Source organism: Gopherus flavomarginatus, chromosome 2 (assembly GCF_025201925.1).
Source record: "Gopherus flavomarginatus isolate rGopFla2 chromosome 2, rGopFla2.mat.asm, whole genome shotgun sequence".
Classification (NCBI taxonomy): domain Eukaryota; kingdom Metazoa; phylum Chordata; order Testudines; family Testudinidae; genus Gopherus; species Gopherus flavomarginatus.
In genome coordinates this window covers 152,260,891-152,283,001 of record NC_066618.1, presented here as the reverse complement: position 1 = coordinate 152,283,001, position 22,111 = coordinate 152,260,891, and the positions used below count along the sequence as shown (strand labels likewise).

General features: G+C 51.5%; 1 protein-coding gene across 1 annotated transcript in view; it reads right to left on the bottom strand.

The window, feature by feature from the left end:
- Positions 1–22,111, bottom strand: part of LOC127043522 (serine/threonine-protein kinase 10-like) — a 48,354-nt gene that overhangs the window by 18,913 nt on the left and 7,330 nt on the right. Inside the window, exons 2-9 of the mRNA XM_050937386.1 lie at positions 16,022–16,186; positions 14,490–14,538; positions 11,112–11,261; positions 7,912–7,984; positions 6,901–7,095; positions 6,162–6,243; positions 5,766–5,882; positions 2,302–4,836 (exon numbers count right to left, since the gene is read on the bottom strand). Of these exons, the coding sequence (XP_050793343.1) occupies positions 2,302–4,836; positions 5,766–5,882; positions 6,162–6,243; positions 6,901–7,095; positions 7,912–7,984; positions 11,112–11,261; positions 14,490–14,538; positions 16,022–16,186 (3,366 nt within the window). The remainder of the gene's footprint in view (positions 1–2,301; positions 4,837–5,765; positions 5,883–6,161; positions 6,244–6,900; positions 7,096–7,911; positions 7,985–11,111; positions 11,262–14,489; positions 14,539–16,021; positions 16,187–22,111) is intronic.

Below are 22,111 nucleotides of genomic sequence, written 5' to 3'. Positions count from 1 at the left end.
CTACCAGATTTAGTGCCGTTGGTATCAGCACCGTCTTTCCTCTTGATGTCCACGCTCTTGCCCTCTGTTTTTCCTTTCTCCATTGCTGTATCCTCTCTTACTTGATTTTCCTCCCTCTCAATATTAGAATCAGGTGTTGAGATTACATGAGCATCTCCCAACCATCTCCCCCAAATTCCTAGTTTAAAGCTCTTTTAATCAGTTGTGTCAACCTCCATCCCAGAAGTCTATTTTCCTCCCCACTCAGGTGGAGTCCATCCAGGAGAACAGTCGTCTGTCAGTGAATGCTTCCCAGCTGTCAACCATCCCAAAGCCCTCCAGATGTCTGAGCATCTGCTGATCATCATCTTGTCTCATCTTCACTTTCCTCTTCTGGGGACAGGTACAATCCCACTGAAGATCACCTAAGCCTCCATTTCCTTAAGTGTCTGTGTCATTTGTTCCCACATGAAGGACAGTCAGCGGATTCTTTCCTGTTCACATTAGGATCTTCTTTGGCCTCAGGTCCACATCCCGTATCTTAGCTCCCATCAGACAGTGCACCCTTCTGTTCTCTGGATGAATTCTGGTGACAGGCCTGTCTGTTCTTCTTAGTGGGGAGTCCCCAACTGAATAGACCTTCCTCTTCCTGGTGTGGTGAGATTCTCCGGCCTTCTGTTCTTTCCGGTTGCCTTTTGTCCTTTGTTCTCGCTTGCAATCTTCTGCGAATCATCCTCTGTCCTAGTTGTTTCCTCAGCTTGTTCTCACAGTTACAAGCTTCCACTGGCCCTTTTACCCTCACAGTTCTCCAATCCAGCTTGCATCTCTAAGTCTTGAGTTTTCCTTTCAGCCTCCTTCCTCTTGCCTTCCCTTCTTCATCCATTCAAATCCCCTTTGAAATTCAACCATAGTTTCTACCTGCATCTCCAAATCTTGGATCGTCTTTTCCATCACATCTATCAGCAGCACTTCACACAAACAAAGCTCTTTTCAGGTACCTGCTCCAGGATAATGTACATCCCGCAGCTTCCCCATCCAGTCATCTTCATTGACTCTTCCACTTCTTGGGTCACTACTACTGCTGCGTCTGTAGCTGTGAAGCTCTGCTCCTACTACTGCTCTGTAAGGATGGCAGGGTTTGGCCCTCTGGAAGGTTTGCCTATTCACTCTGAGCAGGACCAAGCATGAAAACAAGGAGCAATGAACTGTACCGGGGAGATCAGTTAAAGCGTCTGGTTGGCAAACAGAGCAACTGGCACAGGTGTGGATGTTGCTGACTATTTTCGGAAGGGCCTAGAAAACGGGGATCAGGACAGGACCTTTGCCCAGAAAGGGTGGAATTGACATCTCCTGGCACAAGAAAAGGGAACCTGGACCAAACCTTAGTGAGACTATCCTGCTCTGAGCAGGCCTTGTTCCTCACCGCCGGCATGGGGGGATGAAGATCTGTTGATTAACCGCTACAATGACAAACCACCAGTGCAGAGTCTGGCACCAGAGACCCCAACACACCAGTTCCCTGGATAATGTATTTGCATAATTATCATTTTCTTATGGACCAAATCTGGAGGGCCTCACTCCAACTGAGTCACTGGACTAATTCCCCAAGTCCATGCTCAGCCCTTTCTCAGGCAAAGCCCCCAGTGAAGTCAGCCACAGATGCTGGAACAGATCCTCAGCTGGTGTAAATTGTCCTTGGCCCTTCATCGCATGACAGCATCTGAGGATCTGTCCCACAGAGCACAGACAGAGAAAAAGGCTGCAGAATTCGGTGCTAGCAGTTTAATCTGTTTCTGCTTGAAACAGTCTATGGTTTCTCTGCTTTGTTATATCCTCCAGACAAAGTAGCAGTTAACCATGAATGTGAGACAAACCATACAGCACTGCGCTCCTGGGCCATTCTGCACTGCTTGCCGGCACCAGCCGCACAGCCTATCCATAAAGCATGGATTTTATACAGCCTCAGGGCTCAAAATGGAGTTAGTGCTGTTCAGAGTTGCCAGGGGGAGAGCCCAGAAAGATGAAGTCCTGTTTGTAGGCCTGGCAGCAAAAGTATCTTCCCCTTTCCCCATGGCTCTGCCTCAGCCCTGATCTAAAGGGATCTCCCTCCAGGTTTCAGTCAGTTCAGTCCCTCTCCATTCCAGGGAGCTGGTCTGTGTGGGGCCAGGTGGGTAGGAGGGTTTTTTGGGTATGACTACAGGACTAAGAGCCTCCCAGCCAGGCCCTGAGACAGCCCTAGAGACGAAAGGCCCCACACCCCAGACCCTGGCATCCTGCCCCCCCATTCAAAGCATTCTAGTCTCACGTGTTGAGCCAGCCTACCTGTGACATGTCTTGTGCGCAGCGCAGGGTTTGCAGTCTTGCTGAAGGAAGGTGGCGGTGCGTGTCAAACTCTGTATTGCCTGGTGAAGTTGGCGTCTCTTCTTGGTTGTGTATTAAACCATCATTTAAGGTTGAATCGCCCTTACCACTGGGATCTTTTCCGTTCCTCATTGCTCCTCCATTAGCTACCTGTTTCAGGGAGGCAGGGCAGCCCAGGGGTGCCTCAGCAAAGCTAATGTTCTTCCTTACCTTTGGGTGCCCAATAGGTTCCCCCTGGGGCTCCAGTTCTGCTCCATTCTCCAGGGGGGCACTTCTCTCTTCTCTTCCAGCTCCATCCCCTGAGGCCCCTTCTGGACACAGAACAGCCTCTGCCAGACCTTCTCCGGGTGGGTGTCTCTCTTCCTTTGCTGTTTCGTTACCATTTCTATCTTCCCTAGCTTCATGGTCTCTGTTCTCAATAACATTTAATGGGCCACCCCTAGGGCTATCTGCAGTGTCTTCCACTTTCTCCCCTGTGTGTGCCTTAGCTGGCACTAGATTCTCCTTGGGGGAGGTATCCACCACTGGGTTTTGATCCTCTAAATTTAAATGACCAAGTGTTATATTTTCTATGCTGCCTTCCTGGGCTTCCTCTCTTGCTGGTACCAGTATCTCCTGACTGGATGTGTCCATCACTGAATTTTTGTCTCCCTTTAAATGCTCCTCTACAACCTTGTTTACAATATCTCCTTCTGACTCCTCATGCGCTGACCCCATGATCAATGTGGGGGAGGTGTCCGCCCCTGAATGCTGATCTTCATTTAAATGATCCCTTATATTATTGTCTATAGTTTCTTGCTCATTCTTCCCTGTTTCCTCATTGGCTGGAACCACTGTCTCCCTAGCAGAGCTAGCGACCACTGTATTGTTCTCTCCATTCTCAGTCACTGCAATCTCTCCCATACAACACGGCTCTTCTAAGGTTGCTGATCCCACCTTTGTGTTTTCATCCGCATTCTCCATGTCTCCTGCTTCATTCTTTACTGAGAAGGTTTCTACCTGCTGCCAATTCTCACCACTCTGCTCTAATTTCTTGGGCAGTCTTTCATTCTCAGTTTCACAGTGTGTCTCTTCTGCTAGCTCCCCAGAAGTCTCTGGGCTTCCACCTTCTTGTGCTTCTGCTCCATTTGAGCAATTTTCATTCTGTAATCTAACCCCTCTCACTTCCTTATCTGTACACGCTCCAGCACCTTTGGGCTGGAGCTGTCTCAAGGATTCTTTGATGCTCAGAACTTTAATACTAGTCTGACAAAGGTCAAGAGCGGCTAATAGTCGTGTACCCTCACTCACGTCCAGGTTTGCAAGAGGGCTGCTCACTGATGCACAATCCAAGTAATGTTTCTTGCCTAGACGTCGTATTTCCTCTGTCCTTTCACCCTGACTCCTCCATTTCCAGGAACTGGGGGGAGGATTCTCATCCACGGTCTGCCCTTCTCCCATCCCAGCTGAGCCTTCAGACAAGTCCCACTTAGTTGCTCTTGTGCATTTCTGCAGAGCCAGTAAATTACTGGTAGAATCGCTATTTGATAGGTTTTCCATATTTCTCACTGAGAGTAAAGTGGGGCATGTCTGGGTTCTGTCCTCCAGGCCTACAGCTGCCTGTTGACTTTCTGCTTCTGTGAAGGAAACTCTGTCTGTTATGTTTGAGTCAGGGAGTTCAAAACCTGCCTGAGTTTCTCCCAATACAGGCTTGGCCTGATCATCAGCAGTTTCTGCTTCTTCTGTTTCCACCTCTTGCCCTTCCGTTGGATCTTTAGATGATGCTAAATGATTTAGCCCAGTACAAAGTTCTCTTGCTTGGGCTGGGCTCTCTAGAGGGCTGGGCCCCTTTTCATAGTTCCCTTTAAAGTCCTTCTCTGCTTCTGGTTTGAGTGCTGCTGCGCGGAAGGGATCTGGCACGGTCTCCTTCAGCCCCACACATGGCTGAGGTTCAGGACATGAATGCAACTGCTCCTCACCTTGATCTTTCCCACTGGCTGTATGCACCACTGGCTCTCCATTGATCCCACCTTGTTCCCTGGCATTTTCTTGTGACTTCAACCCACCAAAGAACGACCTGCGTCTCATCAGCTTCAGGACATCGGTGGGCCTCCGGGAGGGGAGACTCATGGAGCCGCGCAGCTCCCGGGAAGCCGCAAACATGGGTGCGGACTTTCGCCTCATTTGTTTCAGGAAGTCGGATGTTTTTTTCGCCCTCATCCGGGGACCATCGGGGACGGAGTCCCCCTGGACACTGGGGTTGACCCCAGGTCCTTGGAACTCAGGCTGGCCAGCAGGGAGAGGGCTCCCAGTCTGATTCTTTGGCGAGCCCATTTGCTCTTCCCGTTTGCTCTCCTCTGCTGGCAGAGCAGGCTGGCTGGCTGGCTGGGCCATCATGTCCATCTCCCTGCCAGCTCCTGCTATGAGGAGGGATTGCATTTCCCTCCCATCCAGGTTCTGACAGGGCTGGGGCGGCGTTTCCTGCTTGTAGAAGGAGTCTTTGTGGTCATGGCGTGGCTGTTGGATCAAGAGGAGGAGAAAGGTTAGGAGATAGCTGCAGCCTCTTGTCGAACACCCAAATCTAAACCGCAACCTTATGAAACCCACCCTGTCTAACCCAGAGAAGCCCTTGGGGCAGATCCTCAGCTGGTGCCAATGAAATCAATGGAGCTGTTCCAGCTGACACCACCAAGGACCTGGCTCAGAGCATCACCTGATCCAGAATGGCCAGGCAGGGAGGCAGGAAACACCCAGGCACCGAACATGCAGCACAGCCTATGGAACGTTCCCCCCCTGCTGAGACAGATGACAGCCAAGCGCAGGGAGAGCTGAGGCCCAACCCCCTGCCTGCTGTCGCCCCCCCTGCACGCCCAGTCCTGCCCACTCTCCCCCCCGGCATAACCACTCCAGCCCACTCTCCCCCACAGCATGCCAGGTCCTGCCCACTCCCCCCCCCATACCCGGTCCCACCCACTCCCCCCCCAGCATGCCTGGCCCCACCCACCCACCATCACGCCCCCAGCATACCTGGTGCCGCCTCCACTATTACCTCCTAGCATGCCCAGCCCCCCCCCATCCCCCCCCAGCATGCCCGGCCCCACCTACCCACTCACCATCGTCCCCCTCAGCATGCCCGGCCCCACTTCCACTATTGCCCTTCCCCAGCATGCCCACCCCCACTATTGCTCCCCCCCAGCATTCCTGGCCCCACCCCCACTATGGCCCCTCCCAGCATGCTGGGCCCCACCACTGCTATTGCTGCCCCACAGCATGCCTGGCCCCTCCCCACTTCCATGTCACACCAGGCCCAGCAGGGGTTGTTTGAGGGGCAGGCAGCCTCGCGCCACAGGCCACATGATCACCGATGTTCTCCTTCCTGCGCGGCCCCCTTGGGGGGAGCCAGCCTGGCCTCTAGGAAAAGAGGATGAGCTTCGGTTGCTGCTTACTGATGAGACATGTCCTTCTTCCTCCTCCTCTTCCACCTCTTCCATCACCTCTGCCCTGGCCTCTGCAATCAGCTCCCGCAGGGGCCGCTTCTCTGACACCTCTGCCACGAAGGGGTGCTGAGGGGAAGCAAGGGATCGTAAGGTGCAGAACTCCACAGAGACAGTCTCTGTGTGCCAGGCTGGGGCCGGGGCCAGAGCCCAGCCGTCCTACATGCACCTCTTGGTGGGAGCTCCGCACGTGCAGGTGGGAACGTGAGTTTTGCTGCTGAGGGAAGTGAGGGGTTCTCTGGGACACAAGAGTGCACAAGGTAACACAGGAAACTCTCCTCCCCTCCCACCCCACTCCCTGTCCCTGCCCCTGTCCTGTGAGGACATGGCCACGGGGGGATGTCTCACCTGCAGGAGCTGGCTGGCTGACCACCGGACCTCAGGATTCCTCTCCAGCGATTTTCTCAGAAAGTCTTTAAACTCCTCCGACCTGCAGAACACAGTGATGGATTGAAGAGGCGAAAACGCCTCCATGCTGCTCGGCCCCTGCTCTGCTTCTAGCTCTGTGCTCCCCCAGGTAGCCCAGCCCAGGACCCCTCTTTAAGCCTAGGCAGGTGGTGGGAAGAAGGCTCAGTTTATGGCTAAGAAGTGGCCCGGAAGCTAGAACGCCCAGAGTCTAGTCCCAGCTCTGCCACTGATTCACTGCATGACCTTGGCCACATCCCTTGCACTTGTTTTGGCTTTGTGCCCCAGCAATGCTGTACCAAGCCCCAGGCTGTGGTTTGCCATACCTCTGCTCCCTGGAGCTATGGGTTCAAAGCTCCAGATGGGGGGTTCAGCCCTTCATCCTTCCCAGGTGGACAGCTGGATCCCTTGCTATTTAAGGGCCTTGTGAACGGAGCCCTGACTGCTGTGAATGGACAGCAAAAGCCTCCAGGCATTTTTAGTAAGAGTCAAGGTTCACGCTAGTATTGGTGGCCAACCTTTTCCTTCCTCCCACTTGCATGCTGGTGCCCACCCAGAGGTGCTGCATGTCTATGCAGTTTGGGAATCGCTGGAGGTGAGCACCCTTGTAAATCACTGTCGTGACCGTGGAGGTGGGTTCCCAGCACTACATGTGTTAGGGTTCCCTGGTCAATGGACTCACCATCGCTTGGGACAGCGCAAGGTGGGTGGCTGGGACTTGGAGATTTTCAGCAGCACCCTCATGGGGTTCAGCTCGTGGTAGGGAGGTTCCATCTCAGCCATCTCGATCAGGGTGATCCCCAGGGACCAGATGTCAGCCTTGTAGTTATAGGGGTTCTCCTTTGAGGTCTCACACTGCACCACTTCTGGAGCCATCCTGCGCCCAGGGAGAGAGATGAGCTCACAATGACCTCTGCCCCGGTGCACATGTGTGTTTCCCCATCAGCATCTCCCTGAGCATTTGCTGTCACCAGCCCCATTAGAGCAACATACAACGAGAATGTCAGACTGTCTTGGAAGTGGCACAAAAATCAGGATGTGTTCTGCATGGAGTCCCATCCAGCCCTGCCCAGCTGGGGGACAGTATCTGTGCCATGAGTGGGTGCCAGGGGTCTCCTAAAGCGAGGAGAGTGGGGACAGGGGCATCTGCCAAGGTGAGGTGGTTCCCTGTGGAATGCCCCATTTCCATGCTCAGGACCACAAGCTATGCTCATTCTGCGCTCTCCCCAAGGCTGCAGATGCCATCCCAATCTCTTCGGGCAGCTGGAATTCACCACATCCTGCACCTGCCAGAGCTGGTCAAAAAGCCGTGAAGTTATTATGGGGAAAAAATCGTTGTTTCTGTTTGGTCAAAATTGCCTGTGAAACTTTTCACATTTTTCAAGGAAAAGCCAGACTCAGAAACAGACAAAAATTGTTTTCTGAAAACCATTTTCAGTTTTAAAAAAAAGCGTTTTTCAAAATTACCAAGCAAGTTTTTACCAAAAGCCAACAATTTTTACCAAAACGTTTTCAGCTGCTGATTTTTCATCCAAAACCCTTTTTTCTGCTACATTATCCTTTTAAACAAAAAGCCACTTTTTGCTGAAATTATGTACAGAGAGCATTTCTGATCTGCCACCATGTCCACAGGCTCCAAAGTTCCCACATTACCCACAATGCCCTGCTGTTCCCAGGCAGTGCTTGCACATACCAATATGGTGTCCCAAGAAAGGATGTCCGTCGCTGCAGGGTTTGGGAGTTTTTGGCAGAGACTCCAAAATCAGCTACATCATAAAGAGAAGAGAAGACAATCAATGACTATGCGTGGGTGGTTTTACTGTCTCCAGGGCTGAACTCTCTGTGGGCGTAACTCCATAACACAGGGGCATGGCACAACTCTGCTGACTTCAGTCACTTCACTGCTGCTGGTGGAGTTATGTCAGCCGAGCATGCGGCCCAGCAAGAATCAGGGCCGCCCGGGGGGGGGGGGGCAGGTGGGGCAATTAGCCCCAGGCCCCCACGAGAGTTTTTCAGGGCCCCTAAAGCGGGGTCCTTCACTCGCTCTGGGGGCCCCGGAAAAGTCTCGCGGGGCCCGGGCCCCTGGAGCTTCTTCCACTCCCAGTCTTCGCCAGCGGGGGGTTCTTCCACTCTGGGACGGAAAGACCCCCTGCCACCGAATTACTGCCAAAGCGGGACCTGCCGCCGAAGTGCAGGCAGGTCTTCAGCGGCACTTCGGTGACAGGGGACCCTTCCGTTCCAGGACCCACCACCAAAGTGCCCCGAAGACCCGTGGTGGGGGCCCCCTGCTGCCGAATTACTGCCAAAGACCCGGCTGCACTTCGGTGGTGGGTCCAGGAATGGAAGGGCCCCCCTGCCACCGAATTGCTGCCGAAACGGGGGCTCCCTGCCACCGAAGACCCCAGGCCCCCGGAATCCTCTGGGCGGCCCTGGCAAGAGTGTGACCTCATGTTCACACAGCCCCCTGCTACAGCCGCTCTGGGAATATGGTGCACCTGGCTGGCTGTGTCCTATATCACCTGCCAATAATTCAATGGAATGCGTCATACAGTAGAACCCGAAGGCTCTTAACTTCTTCTAGTTACACTAAGACTCTGTGTCATAAACAGATAAGTAAGAGTTAATAGAACAGAAGTACTTCATATCTCTTTTACCTGTAAAGGGTTAACAAGATCTGTGAGCCTGGCTGTCACCTGACCAGAGGACCAATCAGGGGACAGGATACTTTCAAATCTTGAGGGAGGGAAGTTTTTGTTGTGTGTGCTGTTAGTGTTTGGTTGTTGTTCACTCTGGGGGCTCAGAGGGATCCAACGTGCAACCAGATTTCTCTCCAGTCTCTCCGATACAGGCTCTTATAAGTTCAGAATAGTGAGTACTAGGTAGATAAAGCGAGTTAGGCTTATGGTTGTTTTCTTTATTTGCAAATGTGTATTTGGCTGGAAGGAGTTCAAATTGGTATTTTGCTGAAAAGATTTTAATTTGTACTTGTATACTTAGGCTGGGAGGGTATTCCCAGTGTCTATAGCTGAAAGACCCTGTACCTATTCCATTTTTAAATTTACAAAGATAATTTTTACTGTTTTTCTCTCTTTAATTAAAAGTTTCTTGTTTAAGAACCTGATTGTTTTTTTATTCTGGTGTGAGACCCCAGGGGACGTGTCTGGATTCACCAGGGAATTGGTGGGGAGAAAGGAGGGAAGGGGGAGAGAGAAGCTAATTTCTCTCTGTGTTAGGATTACTTTCTCTCTCAGGGAGAGTCTGGGAGGGGGAGAGAGAAGGAGGGGGGAAGGTGCATTTTCCTCTCTGTTTTAAGATTTAAGGAGTTTGAATCACAGTGATCTTCCAGGGTAACCCAGGGAGGGGAAGTCTGGGAGAGGCAACGGTGAGGGAAAGGGTTTACTTTCCTTGTGTTAAGATCCAGAGGGTCTGGGTCTTGGGGTTCCCCGGGCAAGGTCTTGGGGGGACCAGAGTGTACCAGGCACTGAATTCCTGGTTGGTGGCAGCGCTACAGGTTCTAAGCCGGTAATTAAGCTTAGAGGAATTCATGCTGGTACCCCATCTTTTGGACGCTAAGGTTCAGAGTGGGGAATTATACCATGACACCCTGTCTACCCTAGAGAGGAACCTCTACCAGGAAAGCTACGCTGGCAACAAGAGTCCTTTTTCTGGCATAGTTTATACCAGTTCCTCAAAGGAAATAGGCTATGTGCCAGCTGGCAAAAGGACAGTTTTGCCAGCATAACTGTGTCTACATTGGGGCTTTTGCTGGCACAGCTATGTTGGTTGGGAGGGGATTTTTTCACACTCCTAACCATGGGTGGCAGGTTTTTAGAAATTTTGATGGCAGCCAGAACCCGCCTCCCCCCAAACTCCACCCCCCAACTCCGCCCCCGACCTGCCTAAGGCTCTGGGAGGGAGTTTGGGTGGGGGAGGAGGTCTGGGGTGCAGGGCCTGGTCTGGGGGTTAGGGAGCAGGAGGGGTGCAGAGTGCAGGCTCTGGGACGGAGTTTGGATGGGGGAGGGGGTCTGGGGTGCAGTCTCTGGGATGGAGTTTAAGTGCAGGCTCTGGGCTGGGGCAGGGAATGGGGGGGCAGGAGGGGGTGAGAGGTGCAGGCTCTGGGATGGAGTTTGGGTGCAGGAGGGTGTGTGTGGGAAGGGGGAGGGGGTGAATGCTCTGGGAGGAAGTTTGGAGATAGAAGGAGGTACAGGGGTGAGGGCTGAGAGGTTTGGGGTATGGGAGGGGGCTCAGGGCTAAGGAAGAGGGTTGAGGTGTTGGGTGAGGGCTGTTGGGTGGGGCTAAGGATGAGGGGTTCATGATGCAAGAGGGGGCTCAGGGCTGGGACAGAGGAGTAAGGTGCAGAGAGATGAGGGCTATGAAGATCTCCTCCCTCCTGAATATTTGGGCCGTGCTATTAAACCAGCCTCGCAAACCTCCTTACAGAGGACGCAGAATCCACTCCCCTCTTTCCCCCTCCCCATGGGCTGCTGCTCATAATGACCAGGTTAATAGCTGAAACACCAATGGCTAATGAGGGAGGAGGAAGGAGGAACCATTGTACTGGGGCCCTGAGCTCATGGGGCTCCCCAAAACATATGTAATGTCTGTGTAAATGAAGTGAAATGGGCAAGGCTGGGGCCTCAGCAAATGTAATGGGCCAGGACATCCTAATGGGTTTACACCAAACACAAGTTAAGGCTGACCAACCTCATGCACTTACTGTGAGGAGAACAGGGACTGAACCTATTGCCTGTATATTTCACAAGCATTGGGGAAAGATGGCACAGGCAGCTCCCTGCACTCCAGCTAGAGCAGGATACTGGGGTGTTGTACTGCTACTGAACACATGACAGACCCCACACTCAGCCCGCCCGCGTATCTTCCCCACAGTCTCACCCAGCTTTACATCTCCTTCCAAGGTCAGCAAGACATTCCCAGCCTTCAGATCCCTGTGGATGACCTTGCAGCTGTGGAGATATTGCAGAGCCAGCAGGATCTGCTTACAGGCCACTTGGATCTGCTCCTCCGTCAGACCCTTCTCCAGCTCTGCAATCAGAGACACCCCTGGGGAGTTAGTGTAGTAGCTAAAGCCCCACAGTGCCATGGGCATGGGGCACAGCGGGAGACACAGAGACAGATTCAGGTCTGGGGTTACAGTTGGCCCAATTAGTATGGGCACTAAGCTAGTACCTCACCAGGGATGGGGACTTCATCAGGGATCAGGGTCCCATTCTCTGGGCACTGCACAGCCGCAGAGCCAAAGCCAGGCCCTGCCCCAAAAATCCTGCGCTCTCAATAGACAGCCAGACATGAGGGGAAACTGAGGCACAACACAACTTGCCCAAGGTCACAGGGAGCCTGCAGCAAGACAGGAATTTCAGCCATAGAGCCCACGTCCCTGTCCCAGCCTTAACCACAAGCCATTCTCGTCTCTGTGCCTTCCTTTAGCCATCTGTCAAATGGGGAGGGTGCTCCAGGGCTGTTGTGATATGTTGTAAGGAGCAGGAAGCTTGGGGCTGAAAAGCACTCTAATTAGTGCAAAGCACACTTGCATTTTCGCCCTGTCTGGGGTTTGGTGACACAAATCCTAGCAGTCAATGGCTGGGGGATGTGGCTGGGAATGAATATGACACTGGAGGGGGGAAAAGGGAATTCTGGGGCTTGTCTATACAAACATTGAGTTGGCGGCAAGCTGGGGTGTAAATCTGTGCTCTGCTGGCCTGCCGTGTACTAAAGGTCTGTGTGGATCCTGCTGCCATGCACTAGAACATCCCTACAGCACCTTGAGAGGGCCTGGAGCACTGGGCCTGGGACAAGATCTGAGGCTGGAACCAGAGGCTGTGAACCAAAGTCAGGCCATGGATTAAACCAGATGCTCTGAAGTTCACTGTCCAGGACATGAACTTGGCACAGTCGTTGCTAGCGATTTACGTCAATATAGCCCAGCCAGTGCAGATACAGGCCAATCTAGTACAGCTTAGATGGTTTGACAAAACAATGGATAGGGCTGTTTTGTCCAAGATACCAGGAACAATGGGAAGTAACAAGCAGATGTCATGAAACATCTTAGGCGGTGTATAAATTGTGTATTCCAGTTGTTTGTCTCAGCCTATAAATATCGGATACTTCGCCTTAATTCTTTGTCCAACCAAGGAGACAGCGGAAAGTCCCACCGCTGACTGAGCTGAGTCCACTGTAAGAAGCAGACGTGTTAGTGTAACTGTAGACACTGATCCAGGGAGCCAGTCCTGTGCTTCGTTGACAATAAGCCTGCCGAGCACCTTCGCCACCAAACCATGCTTGTGCTCTTTCTTCAGGAGTAACATCAAGGCCTGCTGAACTAACACGCTGCACTATCTGCTAATGACATCGGAGCTCCAAGGACAGAAGCACTGGGCAGTCTAAACACCGTTACCAAGGCAATGACATTCCAGCATCTAGCACTTAACCACACTGGGAAGTACTAAAGTCAGCTGAACCAGTTGTCTGCGCAGAGCTGGATGGCACATGGAGAGAACACACACATGCAAGCCAACTGACAACACTTGCATGTACTATGTGATTGTGTAGACAGGCCCCAGGACAGATGCCAGGAGAATATTTACTTACCTGGAGACCCTTTTAAAGGGACAGTCCTGTATTTAAGCCCTCATGCCGGTGTCTCGACTTCTTCTTAAAAGCAGGCAAATTGTCTTGTATATTCTGTCTCCCTCTATCAGTACTGGTGGCTCCTGCTTCTGGCCAGATTCCTGCTCGCCAGCCGCCCATCCACCAGCGGGGGTCCAGTGGCCAATGATGAGGGTGGGTGTGTAAGGCAGGTGGCAGGGTGAAGATGCTGGTCTGTGGGCACAGCCCTGCTGCGTGCTGGCTCTCGGTCAGCAGGGCCCCACCCCACATCCCATTTCCGGCTGGCGATGGCTGATGAGTGCAGGAAGGTGCCACGCAGCAGCTAGTTACATGTCACCTCTGCTGCCCACTCATCCACCCTTTACATGCTCCCCTCTCACTGTCCTTTCCCTCCTTTGCCCCTTTGCCCCCCTAGCCATGCTGCTCCTCCATACCCCCCATGACAGGGCGCATCCTGCTCCCAGTGCTGTGCAGAGAACCAGCCCCTGCTCAGAGCGCTCAGCTCACCAGCAGCCTAGCCAGCAGGCTCCTCCCTTCCCCCACTGCCTCTGGCTGGGCCGGCCCCCTGAGAAAGCCCATGACCCTCTGGCCTGGGGTGCTGGCCAGGAAAAGCCAAGCCCTGTACGTGCCAAAGCCCCACACAGCGCTGGCACGGGGAAGCCTCCTCGCCCCTCAGCCAAGCTGTAGAGTGCCCAGGAGAGGGGTAGGTGGAGAGAGAGACGTTTTCTCCAGCCTGTTCGTGCCCTGTACCTGCAGGCTCCACAGCAGCCCCCAGGGCAGGGGCTTAGCACCCTCTTCGCCTCCACCCTGAGTCCTGCTTCCAGGGACCTCGGGGCTGCTGCATCCCCCAGGAAACCTCCCCTGCTGAGCTACCTCTTGGGCCGGGTTCCCTGAAGCCCCTGCAGTCTGGTTCCCTGGGCCCTGGTGCACAATGCAGCCTTAGGGGGACAGACAGTGGCTGGGTTATGTTGGTGGCCAGCAGCAGCCTGGAGGTGTTAGCTGCCTTTCGACACTGTGTAGACAGGAAGGGACAAGCAGCTTCCAGACACAGGGGAGCTGGGGGTGGGGGGTGGAGGAAGAGATGAGCTCTGCAAAGACATAGGCCAGGTCATGCCTCCCCACCTCCTCCCCAGTGGCTGGAAGCAGCTCCCGTCCCATCCCTTCCCTCCCGCACAGTGCCGAAAGGCTGCTCCTGGCCACGTTCTGGTGTGAACTCTGGCATAAATCGGAAGGGATGTGTGCGTGATCCTGCATGCCCCCCCAGGTACCGGGAGAGGCGAGTCCATCCCGGGGGCCCAGCCAGGCATGGAGGGTGGAGAGCGCCAGGCAGGGAGAGTCGAGTCGGTCTGTCACCCCCCTTGTGTGAGAGAGGCGTACAGGTGTGTGTTTCTGTCACCTCTCCCCATGTGTGTGTGGAGAGGGAATTGGGGGGCTGTCATCCCTCCCCTTGTGAACCCTAAAGCCTTAAAGATAAGAAAGTAAATAAAAAGAATCCAGCTACATAGTATTTCTTTTTAACAGGGGCTCAGTCAACTCGACGTTAATTTGAACGTTTGTCCTGCCTAGTTCTGATCGACTGCCGTTGAACTCGCTTGAAGACGACTAATTTTACCAGGTGTCCCGTATTCAGCGTAGGAAAATACTTACCCAGGATTGCTGCATCCACTGCTCCTCCTGGGCAAAACTCAATCAGGATCTGAGGAGAGAGCAAAGTATCAGAGCAGAGAGCCAGCGTCATGCCACAGCTTCCCGTCTCAGCGTGCCAGGGGTGGGGTGGGGCAGCGTCAGCAGAGGGTGCTGGCTTGTATACTCCACCCAGGGGGAGTCCCTGGTCTTCCCACCCAGAGAGCTTCACCTGCCTGCTAGTCTCTCCTTCATCGTCATCACAGCCTCAACCATTCCCCTTTGCTGCTCGGCTCTGATTGCATTGCAGTGCCAGTGACACCAGTGCAAAGGCCAAGCTTTCCTAGACTCCCTGCCTACATCTCTGCTTTTGGTCATGTCAAAAGACTGATTCCCAACCCCTACTCACCCACCCACTCACCTATTCCTGCACCCACCCTTCTTAGAGGCTGGCTGGTAGAAATATCCATTGCTGCCTCTGGTTGCTACTAGAGCCGGTGGCAAAACCGCCATTTTCCCCATAAGAAATGTTGAATGAAAAAAGTCTCTCTCTGAAACATTTCAGTTGGACGATGTTGGGTTCCTGCGGGAAGTTTTCAGCCTAATCAGAACGATTGCAAATGCAGGGGCTAGGAGATTGGGTCCAGCTGGCGTGCGTGTGGGAGGAGTTCTGTGAGTGACCCTGAGAGGAAGCAGAGTGACCCTGATGGAGCTTCTTGGGCACAGAGACTGTGGGATGGGGAGGCTGGGGAATTCCTGAGCGTGGAGCTGCATGCTGCTGTTCATTCCTACTGTATTCAGGGAACCAGGCTCTGTGAGTATGTTTTGTAAATAACCAAGTTCACACCAAAAATATCCCTGATTCATGGCATCGATTTCTCATGCTAATGGGAAGAACCCTGCGTGGCTCGGAATTGTAGCACCCAGCTCAGGCCCAAGGGGCAGCAGCCTGATTATTTACTAAACTGACCAATTTTAAAAAAATATATCTATTCTGTGTTAAAGCTCCTGTTAAATCGCATGCCCTGGGGTTACCTTTGTGGGATCTCTCTGCTCCCCTGTGGATGTTTAAATGGTCTTTTGAGCAGAGAACCACACATGCTCTGCCCCACCCCTCCTTCCCCTCTCTGTCCACACCTACCCTGCTACCTCTTTAGCAGCAGTTTCAGCTTTGCTGCTGCATTGCTGGGAATGCTCCCTGTGGAGGCCTGGGAAAGGGCCTGCCCAGAGCAGCACACAAGAGAAAAGTTATGGAGGTAGGAAGTGTGGTTGGCCAGCAACAAGAGTGAGGCAGACACCACTTGTTGCTGGGAGTAGCTGTTCCTTTGTTACCTGGGAAGGAGCTGTGGGAACGCTCTCCTGCTCAAACACTCATGCAGCTGACTGGCCCCATTCACCTGCCTGTGTGGGTGGGGTCAGTTAGCTCTTTCCAGGGCTTTGACTCCTCCCTCTAGCTTTCATCCTAAGGCTCACCCGGGAACGTGGCCTGGGGCACGCCTGGCTCTGAGATCACCCACCCTGAGAGGTTAGGCCAGCCCGCCTGCCCCACAGCTCACCCACAGCCTGCTGTCCCAGTACAGTGCATCCAGCAGCTTGACAATGTTTGGGTGATCGCAGCAGGCAAGGATGTCTATTTCCACCACGTAATCTTCCAGCTCCTCCTCACTCTGAGTGTCAATCACCTTCGCAGCAGCCAGAACCCCTGTCACCTTGTTCTGTGCCTGTTGAGAAAGATTTAACACGTACAAAGCAACGTAGTTATGAATCAGCCAAAAGCCCTGCCCAGCCACCTTGGCAACAGCCAGAAGCTGAGGGTCAGCAGTGGAAAGTCTCCCCAGCACTCTCAGTTCACATTACTTAGCATTTTTCATATGAGGATCTCAAAGCACTTCCCAAAGGTTATACTCGCAGTGTCACTGAAATGCAGCCACTTCTGGAGTGGAGGCTGGCAGCCAAGTAGTGCACAGCACAACTGTAGGGAGAGGGGAAATCTAGCAAACTGGCAACAGGGCAAACCCAAACTCTCACACAGAGCAATCTGATTGCTAAGGCAACTCTCTCAAAAGCGCACGCACGGCATGCAAAGTATCTATCAAGCTGTAAAAACTAAAGGGTCAATTTCTTCCCCACTGAGCTGTGAACTCTTGGTTCCCAGCTCCTATAAGTGAATTTGGCTCCCTCCTTCAGGGAGCTGAGTGACAGTGTAAGCAGCCACACAACTTGTCACTGGAGGAGGAGGCGGCAATTGTTGAAGGCTCAAAGAGGAACCACAGAAGGCTCCACATATACGGTGTCTCCAGATCAAATCTGCTCAGCCTACAAGTAAAAAGCCGTTTTCCCTCACAGCTGCCCCTGCAAATGCTGTCCGGGATCTGAGAGTCAAGCTGGGTTCTTCCTTCTTGCGCATCCTCACCAATAAGAAAGCTCCTAGCGTCCAAAATATGGGTGTTAGCATGAAAACCTCCAAGCTTAGTTACCAGCTTGGACCTGGTAATTGCTGCCACCAGCCAGGAATTATACAGTGCCTAGCTCTCTGTGGTCTCCCCAAAACCTTCCCTGGGGGACCCCCAGACTCAGATGCCTTGAGTCTTACAACAAAGGGAAATAACCCCCTCCCCTTGTTTCCTTGTTACTTCCTCCCAGGCTCCCCTCCCTGGAAGACCCTAGGAGATTCCCTGCTTCCAGTCCTGGAAACACAAGTACCGAGAAAGCTAATCTCTCTTCCCCCTCACCCAGAGGGTATGCAAAGTCAGACTTAGTAAATCTAACACAAAGAGATTTTCCCCCTGACTTCTTCCTCCCACCAATTCCCTGGTGAGCTGCAGACTCAATTTCCTGGAGTCCCCACTAAAGAAAAACTCCAACAGGTCTTAAAAAGAAAGCTTTATATAAAAAGAGTGGAAAAGGACATAATATATAGTCTCTGTATTAAGGTGACAATATACAGGGTCAATTGCTTAAAAGAAAAATGAATAAACAGCCTTATCCAAAAAGAATACAATTAAAAACATTCTAGCAACTACACACATGTAAATACAAAAGAAAACAATATAAACCTATTGTCTTACTAGCCTTGTACTTACAACTTGTAATTAGAAGATTAGAAAGCCTGGAGATAGAAAAATCCCTCTCAGAGCCGAGAGGGCACAGACACAAGACAAAGGACTCACACCCAAAACTTCCCTCCACCCAGATTTGAAAAAGTCTTGTTTCCTGATTGGTCCTCTGGTCAGGTGTTTGGTTCCCTGTGTTAACCCTTTACAGGTAAAAGAACATTAACCCTTAGCTATCTGTTTATGACATGTCCGGGATCTGAGAGTCAAGCTGGGTTCTTCCTTCTTGCGCATCCTCACCGATAAGAAAGCTCCTGCAGGTCACATCCTATGCTCAGCCCCATTGGTGCCACCCCCTCATGCCACTGCAGCTTAGTGAACAATTCTCTTGCTGCGGCTCAGTGCTAGCACAGATAGCTTCCCAGCAGGGGCTGTTACAGCATGAGGACATGCTCACATCTAGAGTAACATCTAGGGATGTTCAGGAAGTGCTTAATCACACATCTCAAGGAGCTGGTGACCAGCTCTCCCATCCTGAAATGTGAAGAGGCCGCCATGCAACATAAGGCCAGTGAGACACGTTTGGGGCATCAATCCTACCAATGGGACTGCTCGTCGTTTTTGCATATAGGTGACTATCACCAATGGACCAAAGACACTTCCACACTGAAAAGACATGTCTTGCAATACCATTCCCATGTGTGTTCAAGGATGGAAAACCTTTTGAGTAGACAGTGACTCTACACCACCAGAGAGCATTTTTTAAAAGCCACTGCTAGCGGCCCCAGAACGCCTTCAGCACATGCTACTGAAACTGCAACTATAGCTTAGCTGTACACTACAAGGAACGGGCTGAGATGGACGCAGCTGGCTGTTTATCCAGAACAGCCCTGCAACAGGAAACTACAGTCACTGAACCAGAATGTGAGACAGAGAGACATAGTTCTCTGCCAGTTTCAAGGCAGGAGCTGGAAAGAATCTGAGAACAAACTATACAGATTTACCAGGGCTTATGTCTGCCATTCTGTCAGGATGGCCAGACGCCAGGTGAGAAGCTGCACCTGCCTCTCAAGTATATTCAAACTACTGAGATGATATGAGTGTACAAGACAGCATCATATATAAAGGGAGTTGAATCATAACATGGAGAACATAAAAGGACAGGAGTACTTGTGGCACCTTAGAGACTAACAAATTTATTTGGGCATAAGATTTCTTAGGCTAAAACCCACTTCATTGCATGCATGCTGTGGAAAATACAATAGGAAAATATATATACACAAAGAACATGAAAAAAATGGGTGTTACCATACCAACAATAACAAGACTAATCAATTAAGGTGGGCTATTATCAGCAGGAGGAAAAAAAAACTTTTGGAGTGATAATCAGGATGGTCCATTTCCAACAGTTGACAAGAAGGTGTCTGAAGAATACATCAGTCATTCTATAAATCGAAGCCTGTCTTGGGAAAGCCAGAGATGCTGTATCCTGGCCAAATATGACCAAGGATATCAGAGACCTGGTGAGCAGTTGTGACAGGTAGAGAAATGCAACAAAAATACACAGTGAAAATGCACAACTTCCCCATAGAGCTTGGAGCAAAGTAGGGATGGATCTTTTCACGGCAAATCTCACACACGACCTCATTGTTGTAGACTGCTGCTCAGACTCCTGGGAATAAGACGAACTGTCAGAAACTATCACAGGGACCATCATAGACACAACAATGAAGCACTTCAGTGAGCATGGGACTCCAAACTGCCCTGTCAGACAATGGACCCAGTTTACTTGCAGTGAGTTTGTGCAATTTTCCCCGCAATGGGAATTCAGTCCTGTGACCAAGTGTGACTGTTCTTAATGTTTCCTCTGAATACTGTGTGGGTGCCTCAGTTTCTGGCCAACACTCTGTCTCCTGGCAACTAATGGCCTGGACCCTTCCCCCCTGCAAGGAGATGCTGAAGGTGTGGGAGAACAAAGAGGTCAGGTGACCTCCTGGCCCAGGAAAGAAACTCTGCAGAGAAGGAGGGGCTTTCAGTTGGGAGCTGGCTGAGGATGGGAAGTGAGGGCAGACGGGGTTATCTGGCTCGCTGGGCCCCAGAATGGACCCAATTGAGCGGTCCCATTCTCTGTACCTACAAGTTCTGGTTTAGACCGTGTTCCTATCATCTAATAAACCTTCTGTTTTACTGGCTGGCTAAGAGTCACGTCTGACTGCGAAGTGGGGGTGCGTGCAGGACCCTCTGGTTTTCCCAGGACCCCACCTGCGGGAAGCACACGGAGGGGCATATGCTGAATGCTCCAAGGTCAGACCCAGGAAGGTGAAACCATGTGAGCTTCTTGCCCTGAAGACAGTCTGCTCCAAGGGAGAGGAGTCCTGACTGGCTTTGTGGGGAGCAGTTCCAGAGCATTGCCTGGGGACTCCATGACAAGTCCCATCACAGCATCACCCACAGATAAGCACATGGCAAAGCTGAACTGACAGTGAAACTTGCTAAAACTCTTTTAAAGAAAGCGGTACCAAACAAAGGAAGCATATGACAAGTCGTTCCTTGGCGAAAGAACACGCCAACAGAAGGAATCAGCAGCAGCCTGGCATAAGGCTTGATGTCAAGAGACACGTGTACCTTGGTGCCCATAGCCCCAGCATTACTATAGCTGGCAGGGTTAGAAGGAGTAACAGACATAAGGAGAGAGACATGCAAAGGCCAAAGCTGACTATGACTAACAAGCTAAAGACCTCCCAGTACTACAAGTGGCAGATCCTGTCAGGATCAGACCATTTCCTCAGGACAAACATGCACTTGGAAGCAAGCTCCATGTGTTGAACAGATGACTCCTCGTTCGTATAATTCAGCACTGGCTGAGGATATATTGCACTGTACACACACAACGAACACAAGAGATAAACAGATGTGAAGGATGGTGCCGCTAAGATCTGATCAGCAGGACAGGGAAGGAACACAAGCCAGTGACCTGACTGTTGAGATCAAAATAGACCCTCAAAAGACTATGCCCAACAACAGCCACGTGCAAGGCTTCTCCTGTCATCACAAGAAGGATTTGCACTTGCTCCAACATCAAACTGCCTGCAAGTTATACACAAGACTTGGTGCAACATGAAGGCATGAAAGACCAGCCCTCCTAGACCCAGATGGAAAATACCCACATTGCCAAGCAAGTTGGTATATATACATAAAAAGCTGGTAGGAAGTTGTGTTACATTACATATACGATGAGGCAGATTGGTAGCTTTTTTGACTGCCACTGCACATTGAGCAGATGTTTTTAGAGAACTCTCCACAATGACTCCAAGATCTCTTTTTTGAGTGGTAACAGCTAATTTAGATCCTGTAGTAGGAAGAGAGCCTGAGACACAAGCCCTTGTATCAGAGGCCTGGTAAGAGGCAGGACCTGCTCACAGAATCTGACAAGAATAGGCTGATATTGCAGAAATACACATTCCTAAGAAGTGCTAGGCACAGAGCTCTCACGCAAACACATCCCAATATCATGTGGTACCAGACCATTCTGATATGAAGGATGGTACAAAAACATTCCCTGAGGATAACAAGAACACACTGACCCCTGCTAAAGATAAGGTCAGAATGACAGTACGTAATAAAAATGTTTTTAATCAAACCAACATGTACAAGGAGATGGGTGATAACTCGCCATGTCTGGGGGCAGTAACTAACTATGTCAGAGGGGTAGTACTAGCTTGTTTGTACTAGGGTATAAAGATGTATCTCAGAGAAAGTATCTTTGTCTAGCCTAGTGAGGAATGGACAGTCCTGCCATTCACTGAGCTGGTCCATCATTACGGGCATACATGTATTAGTGGCCCAGCAGAGTCTGTGGGATACTAGTACTGCGCTTTGTCAACAATAAACCTGGCTGAGTGCCTTTGTCCCTTAACAGATCTTGTGGTCATTTGGGGGTTCACATGAGGTCTCCTGTGTGAGCTGTCTGTGCAGGGCTGGGGAAGCACACATGCAGCTAAACATCTATCGACATCTAAGCATACTGGTGACCCTGACCACTGATCTGGTAAGTAAGTGAGCTTTTTGCATTTTAGATTAGTAAGGGATTTGAACTGACAATGAGCAAACAACACACAGGTTTAACAGTTAGAATAGTCCCCCTTGAGCTATTCAAGGCCTGTAAGGCAGAGCTCACATTCCCTTAATGTCTCTTTCTGTACACCGTCCGCGTTCTCCAATTGGCATATGAGCCAGAACTGCCTGGTGCACACGTCTGTGGAGACCCAAACTTTTTTTTGTAATAACACTAACTTGGTTTCCCCCACAGAGCCAGTGAGTGGCATGGTCTCTGTTGGGGTAGCCCTCAAGGATCTGGGACACTGGTACGACCCTCTCAGGCTCAGCCCTGGTTTGAACTCTATCCGTTGTGACAGACCCAGGCCAGTGGGGTACAGGAGTCTGGTAGAGGGCAAATATGCTGGTCACTGGGTGAGTAGTTTTCTGTTCCCTGAGTGACCAGAGCAGGGGCTGCAGTAGAGTAGTCAGAAACCTGCTAGAACCAATTAAGGCAGACAGACTGATTAGATCACCTGCAGCCAATCAAGGCAGGCT